The sequence below is a fragment of the Hyalella azteca genome, unplaced genomic scaffold (genome assembly GCF_000764305.2).
Source record: "Hyalella azteca isolate HAZT.00-mixed unplaced genomic scaffold, Hazt_2.0.2 contig2480, whole genome shotgun sequence".
NCBI classification, from domain to species: Eukaryota; Metazoa; Arthropoda; class Malacostraca; order Amphipoda; family Hyalellidae; genus Hyalella; species Hyalella azteca.
The window spans coordinates 444730-455385 of record NW_025932753.1 but is presented as its reverse complement, the minus strand read 5'-3'; the positions used below and the strand labels follow the sequence as shown (position 1 = coordinate 455385).

Here is a 10656-nt window from a genome sequence, read left to right as displayed (position 1 = left end):
GTTAACCTCAATACAGGCTCTTGAGCTCACCAGCTGAACTTTGGAGCCCTGCGACACATTATAGCTTCATCAACGTGACGCGTCAATTGCTTTCAAAACGCAACTCAACAACGAGAGATGAATTGTGCAAACTGCAAAATAAACGATCGAAATCTGAAATAAATCTGCAATATTTTGTGCTTTAAATTGAAGTACTTAACACTACTTGTGATGTGTAAAGTTGAGGGGAAGTCATTGAAATGACGTTTTCCTTTTCTTGCCTTCAATTAGCCACTTTAAAGTTGAAATAACCCTCAAGAGGTTGAAATAGGATTACTGTATCCATATAACCTATAATCATTAGATCATTATAAAAGACAAGATGTAGGATACTTCTGCATGGCAAATAACTTGATTTCATCTTTATGCCCAATATTCCTCTATATGTAATTAATCTTGCAGAATGCTTTTTGAAAGGAATATGCAGGTAGAGATTAAGAATGCATAACAATTAAATAGAGATTGCCTTGATTATTGAATTAATGCCAGACTAGATTATTCTACTGCACAAGATGTCAACCGTGGCGAAAAGAAGAGAAGTAAACCTTACGGTCAAGGACCTCACATACTGGGTACCTGATGGAAATAAAGGTGAGGGTTAATATTATTCACTGAACAATTTATGGCTTTTTTTAATCTAGTTACGTATGTTTCCTTTGAAATATAGTTACGTATGTCTTTGAAATCTAGTTGAGTGTGTGTTCTTTAGAATCTAGTTAAGTATATACGTACGTCTTCCATAAGTGAAAACTGCCACTATTGTACAAAATTTGGCCTTGTGTTTTTTATTTCACCCGCCTTGAACGTTCTTCTTGGGCAATAACATTTTATTCTTCCAACGTGTCATGTCATTGTGTACAGAAATGCTGGCCATTTGTCGCCAGTGTTCAATTTTTATACGAGTTTGTACCTTTGTTCGGCGCGTGTAATGAAAATAAAGATGTTCCTATGAATAGGAATTTAACTGGCCCCATTTATTCAGTTATTTCTCTGCACTCGATACTTGTTAATCAAAACACATTGCCTGCCTTAGCGATTAAGAAATCGTTCGCAGCTTTGTTTAGGTTTTATTCAATGGAGATGAAGACCTTAGAGAAATGGTGTCAAGATAAGATTCCGAACAGTAATGGAACGTAATTGAATACTTGAGCTCGTATCAAGGACGTTCGCTATCATTAACCTAGAAAACATCTGCTGCTATCAATCGAAGCATTCATTGAAGTGTGCTCTAAGCACATGCCCGAGAAGCCATTTATTCCCCGAGTTGCTCATTAGCTTTTATCCTATGTTAATATGATGATAACTTGATTACTGCTCATGAATAAGTTTTGAGGTTTGATTGATCATTTGTTTGGATTTGAAGTGATAGCAAACGCCTAAAGTATTTGAAATGATTTCATTCTCAATATTTGAAAGATCATTTTCATGATCTTTCAGCCTCATTGTTTGTGTCATCAGTATACTTTTGGATCACTTGTGCATTACTTTATTTGACTGGTTTTCGAAACCGAATACATTTTTTCGCTCTCTCATTCCTCTAAAATTATCAATTTTGAATGTAAAAAAAAATTCCTATTCATCTTAAAAATTTGAAAGTATGAAAATAATTTATTTAATTTTTTTACGCCCATGCATCTCACAAAATTTTTTGCATTAATTTTTTTGGGTTGTCAGGTCAACGGAGTATCCTGAAGGGCATCAGTGGGAACTTCAATGCAGGACAACTTACCGCAATCCTCGGGCCTTCAGGCTCTGGGAAGACGTCATTCATGAACATCGCTGCAGGCTGCAAGTACGACAGAAACTGTGCAGTAGCGCCACGGGTTCAATCAAACTTTTGCAGCTTTTATTTGGTATATTATTTGAAAATCTAAGATTCAACGGAGTTGCGTAGATGCGGTATTTCATTGTGCAGGCAAAGAGGGTATTGTGAAGAAATTCATGCCTCTGACTGCCTCTTGAAAGAGACGAAAGTACACGATCATCAAGCATTTGTACGAATTGAATGTAGGCTTTTATTTTTATTATAAATTCACGTATAGTTGAACGCAAACTGTGATCTGGGCGAAGTGACCTTCTCCTAATCTAACCTATATGGGCAACGGCCTTCGAATTGCAGTTGCTGTGTGAGGGAAATACGTCGGACTTGCGTAACCCTCAGCGCTGTTTACCCCTACGCAGCAACTCTTGAGTGCTTTAATGCACAAATCGCCGTTTTTGTGTGATCACTTGACCAATATTTCGCGCAGTACGAATCTAGTTAAATGAATCGTAAAAATCTACATTCACGTCTGATCACTAATCAGTGATCTTTTCGAAAATCAACGCCATTTGCTACTGACGTTGTGATTTATTACCGGTTTCATCCTCGAGAGAGAATTTTTTATTCAATTCACATGATATATTTTCGTACCGCTCATGATAAATTCTTCATTATGTAGTATCTCTTGAACCACTGCAAAAATTCCCAGAGGATAGCGATCGCGTCTCAAAAAGGTGGGACTTTGCATGAATGCTTATCAGCAGTTTCCCCGCAGGGGCAGCGACATTTTTGTTAATTCACTTCTTATTTTCTTGACAGTAAAAAAGCCCATGCCTGCATAGGAAACTAGATTTGGGCGACCATTCTTGTTTCCTAAATTAAGCTCAGTATAATCAAAACCGAACTGATATTTCCATTATTTACAGCTTATGTTGAAGAGTTTTTACTGTAACGTTGAATTCTTCCTGAAAGATCACAACATCCGTTGAAATTGTTGTACTAGATAGCCGGTCTCGCATCCTATTTGCCCTCTCATTACTCGAGGCATTCTGACTTTCTAGACTATGAACTTAACCGTTGTGCAAACCAATTGACCGAGAATTTGCATGCAGGACCCGTAGGGTGTCAGGTACGATTCTGGTCAACGGACATACCAGAGATCCTATTGAGTTTCGACGTAACTCCTGCTACATCACGCAAGCCGATCACCACCTACCCTTCCTCACAGTCATGGAAGCCATGAAGGCTGCAGCATCCCTAAAACTTGGTCCAAGAGCAAAGAAAGATGGAGGCCAAATTGTGAGTTGATCTGGATACCAAACACAACTTCAGCCATTGATGTATGTCTCTGATAAAAAATAAGATTTTTAAAGCTAAATTTTTTTTGATTCACGTCATTGCGGAAGAAAAATATTTTACTGTCGAGTCATCATTCTACAATCTCAGGGTTGCAGACGATTAATGCATTCACGAATCGAAAATTTTATTTCAAAGGCTAAATTCTACAGCTGAACAAATCAAGTTCGACATCGGTCCATGCGAATTTCATTTAATGACAATCAGTTAGCGAACTGACTGTTACATGATAGCTGCTGTTGTTATAAGTTATTTTTCTATACCCTTATACAACTGAACTGAAATCACAGAGCAGAAGAATTCTTGTTTTTCTTTGTATTTACTATATTTTTCGCCAATCGCAAGGTCTTAGACTCAAGAAACAAACTTCGCACCTACTAAAGCTGTACAAAATGGTTAACAAGATCCTGAATAACGACGTAACGCATTGTTTGACAGTAGCTTCATTAAGTAGACATTTAAACGGATAATTTCTTGCCATTGTTGCCGCATCAGCTGTTGGAGATCCGGTGCAATTAAGACGCTGCTGTGACGAGTTGTAGTGTTACATATCATCGAATATTTCCTATTGTGTCAACCAATTCGCTAGTTGTGTGTTGATGGTGTAATTTTGTCAATCGCAAACGATGTGACAATACATTCTGAAATGAGCTATCATCACCGATTTTGATTCGGTGAAAATACTAATTTCATCTAGTTACTGCACCTAGTGTTTATATATAAGTACTTATATCATTAGTCTGCTTATATCGCAAGTTCACAAGGAATTTAAAAGCAAAGAAAACGCCAAGAAAATTCACCATATCGATATTGAAAACGTTTCGGAGTCCAGCTCCATCATCAGTTCGACTAAACTAAAAATGACTAAAATCACTTTAAAAGTCAAAAGTCAAAAAAGTTAAAAAAGGTGAGTCTTGACTTTTAAAGTGATTTTAGTCATTTTTAGTTTAGTCGAACTGATGATGGAGCTGGACTCCGAAACGTTTTCAATATCGATATGGTGAATTTTCTTGGCGTTTTCTTTGCTTTTAAATTCCTTGTGTTTATATATTGGTTGGAAAGCCTAGATTCATTTGTTTTGAACTAGATTGACGACATCTTGGCAAGTTTACGCCTTACGGATTGTCGCAACACTCGCATCAACGACCTCTCCGGTGGGGAGACCAAGAGGCTCTCCATCGCCCTCGAGCTTATCAACAACCCTCCTGTGATGTTATTCGACGAGCCCACAAGGTGCGTTTCATCGTCGGCATAATGCCGTGTAAATAGATATTAAAAATATTTTTAACTAACTTGACGGACTCCCCAGTCTTGGGCACGATAGTAATTGATTTTTTTTTATTTCTGACGATTGACGGTCGCAACAATTCTTAGCGTATAAGGTATAATTAAACCGTTTATGTTCAGCGGGCTGGACAGTCGCAACAGTTTCCAGTGTGTGGAATTGCTCCACTCTTTGGCACGCGGTGGTCGCACAATCATCTGCACTCTGCACCAGCCTTCGGCCCGAATTTTCCAGATGTTTGATCAACTCTACGCTTTGTCAGACGGACAATGTATTTACCGCGGCACCATCCATGACCTTCTACCTTTTCTTGATTCGGTGGGACTGCAGTGTCCGCCTTACCACAACCCTGCGGATTTCTGTAAGTTTACCATGTGGGAGAAATGATTCTGTGTAAATTTCAATGATTAAAATTAAGGTTCAATGATTTTGAATCTTGTTTTCGATGTTCTCATTTCTGTTTTAACATTTAATTTTTCGCAGTGGTGGAGGTTGCTGTAGGGGAGTATGGAGACCTAACCAAAAAACTCGCCGCTGAAATCAGTTGTCGGGATATTTCAGCTTCAAATGATATTAGTCTTGATGTTGGTGAGTCTAATTTTATACAGTGGTAAATAACTTTCCACTAGATAGATTATTAGAAAAACTTTAACCGTGGTTTTTAAATTGACTAGTTTTGTAGTAAACTCTTGCGGTTACTGAACGAACGTATATAATATCTCAATCGATAAATTTCGGAGGCCTTTACACAATTTTGATAAATAAATCTCACTTTATTGTTTGCGGGGACCCGCGATTCAAAAACGGTTGTGAATGATTTTTTATGAGCAGAAAAAATGATATCGTTTGGTATAGTTTTTCTTCAGCTAAAACCGGGTTTGCTGACGACCCAGTTAAGACTTGAGTACGTGCTAGTTTTCTTACATGAGTAACTTTCTACACTTCAACCAACCAAAATTGCATATGGATGATTTGAACTAAATTTTGTTATATTTTATCGTTACTTAGCTGCTAAATTTTTTTATTTCATAATCCAAGAATTCTTGCATATTGACTCGAATTAATTATTTTTCTTTGATTCTCTGAAAATGTTAAACAATTCATCTGAGAACAGTCTTCCTATTATTTATATGTAAACTCTTTTCAGTTCCCGCGGAAGACTTTTCGAACTCTGAGTCGCCAAGAAAGAGCAGTGCCCGTATCAGAAGCCTAGAATCATCACAGTCCACCAAACCAATTGAACTCCATCCCTCTTCCAGAGATTCAATTTCTATACAAATGGACCTTAAGGAATCTGTCCAGAAAAGTTTCGGGCATGATCAAGAACAAACGGAACGTTTCGCTTTAGACACAGTGGACTGCGAATACCCTCGTTCTGGCCCTGCTACAGCGGGCGCTTCTAGCCTTTCAACAATGAAACACGGAGTTTGTGTTTATACTGTAAAGGAAGCGAAGTGTGGATTACAAATTTCCCCGACTGACAGTCTACTAGACGACGATAATTCTTCAACGGCACGTGGAAATTTTCCGTCATCATCGTGGCTCCAGTTCAGAGTTTTGTTCCATCGCACCTTTATCACTATTATTCGTGACATGGTGAGATGGGGTCTCGGCATTAGTTTATAAATCCCAACCATATTCCCTTTCACATTTTTTTTGTACGAGACATTCTCTTTACCGGACCCAGTTCATGTGGGCGATGAACTTTTTATTAACCATTTATTCGTTCGCTTTCACGTGTATTTGTCGCACAATAGAAATCTTCAACTCGCTTGTAGATGCTGACGAAGCTTCGCCTGGGAGCTCACGTGGTCGTGGCTCTCCTGATAGGCCTGCTGTACTACGGCGTGGGGGCCGAAGCCAGCAAAGTCATGGACAACACTGGCTGCCTCTTCTTTGTCTTGTTGTTCTTCATTTTCACTTCGATGATGCCCACAATACTTACCTGTGAGATGGCACTTCGTAAAGTTGATAGTTGTTATAGACAATACCTAAAATTTTCCATTGTTTGTCAATATTTTCTCTCACACTCGTTCTTGATATTAGTTTTGACAATAATTCTATCGATATTCGCAAAATATCCATGCGCCCGGTGAAAGTTCTACTTTTTCACCAGCTTGTATATATGACCAAGCACGTTTAGCAACCTCCATGTTTTTGTATCGCAGTTCCTCTGGAGATGAACGTGCTGGTGAGGGAGCATCTCAACAGATGGTACTCCCTCAAGTCGTACTACATGGCGAAAGTTGTGGCAGATATGCCATTTCAGGTGAGAGAATGCGATTTATCCTGATCCTGAGCACTTGTTTATTTTATGTATTTCATTTTCATTTTTTATGAAAATAAATGTTAACTGATCAGATTTATATATTTCTCTTATCTTCGGTAATCCAATTTCCAGAAGTATCGCGATGCTCGCATCATTGCCAGTATCCGGATTTGGTCGTAGATCCAAACGAGAGAAAAAATATTTGTTTTCCTTATTTATTTCACCAGAATCATAATTTCTGCTTCACCAGAATCATGATTTCTTCATCGCAATTCTCATTTTCGTATCCTGTTATAAATAACAGCTGAGAGCTGGGCAATCCCACTGCTATGCATGCTTATCACAGACACAGGTGATCTTCCCGCTGATGTCGGTCCTGATCGTATATCTGATAACGGTAAAGGTGATTTTCCCGCTGATGTCGGTCCTGATCGTATATCTGATGACGGTAAAGGTGATTTTCCCGCTGATGTCGGTCCTGATCGTATATCTGATGACGGTACAGGTGATCTTCCCGCTGATGTCGGTCCTGATCGTATATCTGATGACGGTAAAGGTGATTTTCCCGCTGATGTCGGTGCTGATCGTATATCTGATGACGGCACAGGTGATCTTCCCGCTGATGTCGGTGCTGATCGTATATCTGATGACGGCACAGGTGATCTTCCCGCTGATGTCGGTGCTGATCGTATATCTGATGACGGCACAGCCTCTGGAGCTGTGGCGAATGGCTCTCTTCTCCTTCATCTGCATCCTCACTTCTCTGGTGGCGCAGAGCATCGGTCTCACCATTGGTGCTGCTTTTACTGTGCAGGTAATGACCAAATAATTATAAATGGGATTTATTAACGATTTTTTCTCGTAGAAATGATCGTTAGAGTATTTTAATCGTTCATTGTTCGATCGATTGATTTTATAGTTTCATCGATCAGCTATGTGTATAGAATTTGTACAACGAAGAAAATATTTCTAGAAATTAATCGTCAATGATTTGCTGGCAATAGTTGATGCTTCGACTACTAATTTAGCCAGTCGAAGATGTGGAAATGGCATTAATCTTGAAACATATCCTTTGAGTGCTGAATTTTGACTCCATGAAATACCCATAGATTCGGGCATATCAGTGTTTCATAAAGAAACAATCATTGAGCGGTTAAATTTTTTTGAAGCGTTTTTTCTCGCATCTCATCATCATTGATCCTGCTGCAATTATGAGCCCAGTCGTTTTGAGATACCAACGCCGTTTGAGATTTACTGAAATATTTGTTTTCCTCAGTTCTGTGTTACTTTTTCTGTCTTCCTGAACTGTCTGCTTTTTGATGTCGCAGGAGGCAGTTTTCTTGGGACCTGCCAGCATCGTGCCGCTGCTGCTTTTTTCAGGCTTTTTCATTCAGTTCTCTACAATCCCAATCTACATGAGATGGATTACCTATCTCTCCTTTGTGAGGTAATTTTCTCTCTTGAACTTAGCAGCGATTCCATTGGTAGAAATATTTCGTATACCTGTATTTTTATTAGCAACTCGAACATTTTAAAGAAAAATTCTCGAAACGAGCTCACTGAGAGAAATGGGTGGGTCTGGATGACCCACTTTGATGAGTCAACCGCGTCCGAAATTCGATGCACTTTTTTGATTCACTTGTCCCATTTGTGGGTCATACTAGATGCTAACTACGTATCCATGCTACGGGTGGCGTCATAAAAGATTTGACGTCACAAGTGAGTCATGCCTGGAATTTAATGAGTCAGTATGACCCACAAATGGGGCAAGTGAGTCGAAAAAGTGCATCGATATTCGGACGCGGTTGACTCATCAAAGTGGGTCATCCAGACCATCCCATTTCTCTCAGTGAGTACAGTTTATTAAATCTATTTTTTTATCTGCAACCTAAATTGAATGATTCAATTATTGTGAATCTATGTCTTATTTTTTCTTTTGGGTGCTGGTGAAAATGACAGATTTTCTCTGTTCCAGGTACGGTTTTGAGGGAGTTATTTTGTCGATCTACGGATTTGGCCGCGAAAATCTTGAATGTTCAGAGGCATTTTGTTATCTCAAAGCGCCCTCAAAAATCCTTGAAACGCTTGACGTATCAGAAGACAACATCTACCTGGACATCGGGATGCTTTTTGTCTATTTTTTGGTCGTCAGAGTTGTTGGATATTATGTTCTGCGATGGAAAGTTCGCAGTAATCGATGATTACGAAAGATAGACGTCATTGTCAACTCGAGGAAGTGGTGATGCTAGCGACCAATATAACTTAAATGTGATTGAAAATTGTGGAATAATATTATGCTTCTAGTCCCGCTAATACTCAATGTGGTTCTCCGCTTTCTCTGTCAAGCGCAATTATTAAATTTAAGATGACGGATGTGCATGAGAGAAACTAATTTGCGCGTCAGGAATTTTAGGCCAAGGAATTTCATGATGGAAAATTGAGATAATTCTGACTCTGAAACGATACGATCAGTATAATTTAATGACGCGGATGTAACGTATGACTAGAAATATCTATTATTTAATGACTATAATTTAAATTGATTCGACTTTGGCATGTGCATTTTTTAAACTTTGAGCATGGGAAGAATATTCCATTTTGAACCAAATTTGAATACGAGCGGCTTTGAACGTTCAATTTGCTATATTTTTTTTGCGATTTGTGTAGACGTCAATACGTACTCGTCGTATGACGTTTGTGCAAACCGACATCGTTCGAATGATACATTATCCAACCAGTTTTGTCTTCAATGAGCATTTGGAAGAAGATTTTCATCCCGGATTGCGTGGCAATTGATGAAAATCGAGAAACAATTTGTTGTCCTCTTGCATTTATTGTATTGTACAAAGTTATTGTCAAATATATGTTTTCTAATTTGTTAGCTACGGATTTCTTACTTAATTTTAAAGCTTTTTGGCTCAAGTGAAATAAGCTTCACCAACTATAGAGCCGTGACCACAAAGGTTACAGGAATCTTACATATCCTTGAAGCTCCAGCTTGCACCAACTAGAGCTCCTCGAAAGAGGACATCGTTGCCACCTACCAGGCCATCCCTAATTCTTAACTGGTCTGGTGGCAACGATGTCCTCCTTAATTCTTAACCAAGCACCTATCTGGTACCTTATCGCCCTGCGCACTGCGGTGGCAGGCCTCCAAACTATCCATCACACGGCCCTGAGCTTAGCCACCTGCTGCCTTGAAATGACGTCAATCGCCCATATCCAGCCTGAGATTGGCGTCCTCCCCTTGTCTGCCCACCTGGACCTGGCATGAGCACAGTTTTTTGACAGCGCCCTACGGCCTTCCCATGCTTCCTTTCGTATCGTCTTTGCCCTCCTCGGCACCCGACTTATTGAAGCTTCCCTCATGACGAGTTTCAGCTACCTTGAGATGCCCTTTCTGATGAACGGCTTCATGTCCGCTAGATCCTACGAGGAAGCGAACCGATTTTTCAACAGGAAGATCTCGCGTTACAGCGACCGTTGAGAATGACGTGGTCATGGCAGCTCCTATTACCTCTGCTGAAGAGGCCTCGCTCGGCGCCGACTCAGCTCCGTTTGCGTCACTGCAGTTCCCTGCCCTCTTCTAGGACCGGACGCACAACAAACACACCTGCTGCCGAGTGCGGGGATCCCCTCCAAACCGTCAAGCATTTTATTGTTTCCCCACAACCCTCATCGTCTTCTCATTGTAGGACAGTTCCGTACTGCTGGCAGCCTCTTTGGCCACCTCCTCTTCGCCTTTCTCCACCTCTGGCCCACCGCCGGAGCCGCCTCCCGTGCGTTGGCACAAGAAACAAAAGCGACAAGGTAGGATGAGTGAGCTAACACTGTACCCAAAATGTATGAGAGAAAATACCGTATCACTGTCTATGTAATGGACAAAATAAGATCGCAAGCAATTATCAGTAAATTTACGATGGGTAATGGGAATTTTCAAACGAG

The 10656-nt window shown here is 39.9% G+C and overlaps 1 protein-coding gene across 2 annotated transcripts; it reads left to right on the top strand.

Annotated features, from left to right (window-relative positions):
* The first annotated feature begins 414 nt into the window (after positions 1-414).
* Positions 415-9592, top strand: LOC108679537 (ATP-binding cassette sub-family G member 1). Of its 2 annotated transcripts, XM_018168175.2 has the most exons (13): positions 415-630; positions 1714-1831; positions 2914-3100; positions 4245-4390; positions 4565-4803; positions 4926-5030; positions 5590-6038; positions 6221-6389; positions 6611-6711; positions 7319-7369; positions 7421-7525; positions 8040-8158; positions 8687-9592. In XM_018168175.2, the coding sequence occupies exons 1-13, from the start codon at positions 552-554 to the stop codon at positions 8910-8912; spliced, it is 2094 nt and encodes a 697-aa protein (XP_018023664.1). In that variant the 5' UTR covers positions 415-551; the 3' UTR covers positions 8913-9592. The 2 variants fall into 2 exon arrangements, with proteins under 2 accessions (XP_018023664.1, XP_018023662.1); XM_018168173.2 differs by having other exon boundaries at positions 7319-7525.
* The last annotated feature ends 1064 nt before the right edge of the window (positions 9593-10656 follow it).

Excerpts from the sequence above, each read along its gene's own strand:
- LOC108679537 (XM_018168173.2), top strand. The coding sequence starts at position 552 with ATGTCAACCGTGGCGAAAAGAAGAGAAGTAAACCTTACGGTCAAGGAC. Across the intron at positions 631-1,713 it reads GGTACCTGATGGAAATAAAG|GTCAACGGAGTATCCTGAAG; the intron begins GTGAGGGTTAAT and ends TTGGGTTGTCAG. Across the intron at positions 4,391-4,564 it reads TTATTCGACGAGCCCACAAG|CGGGCTGGACAGTCGCAACA; the intron begins GTGCGTTTCATC and ends GTTTATGTTCAG.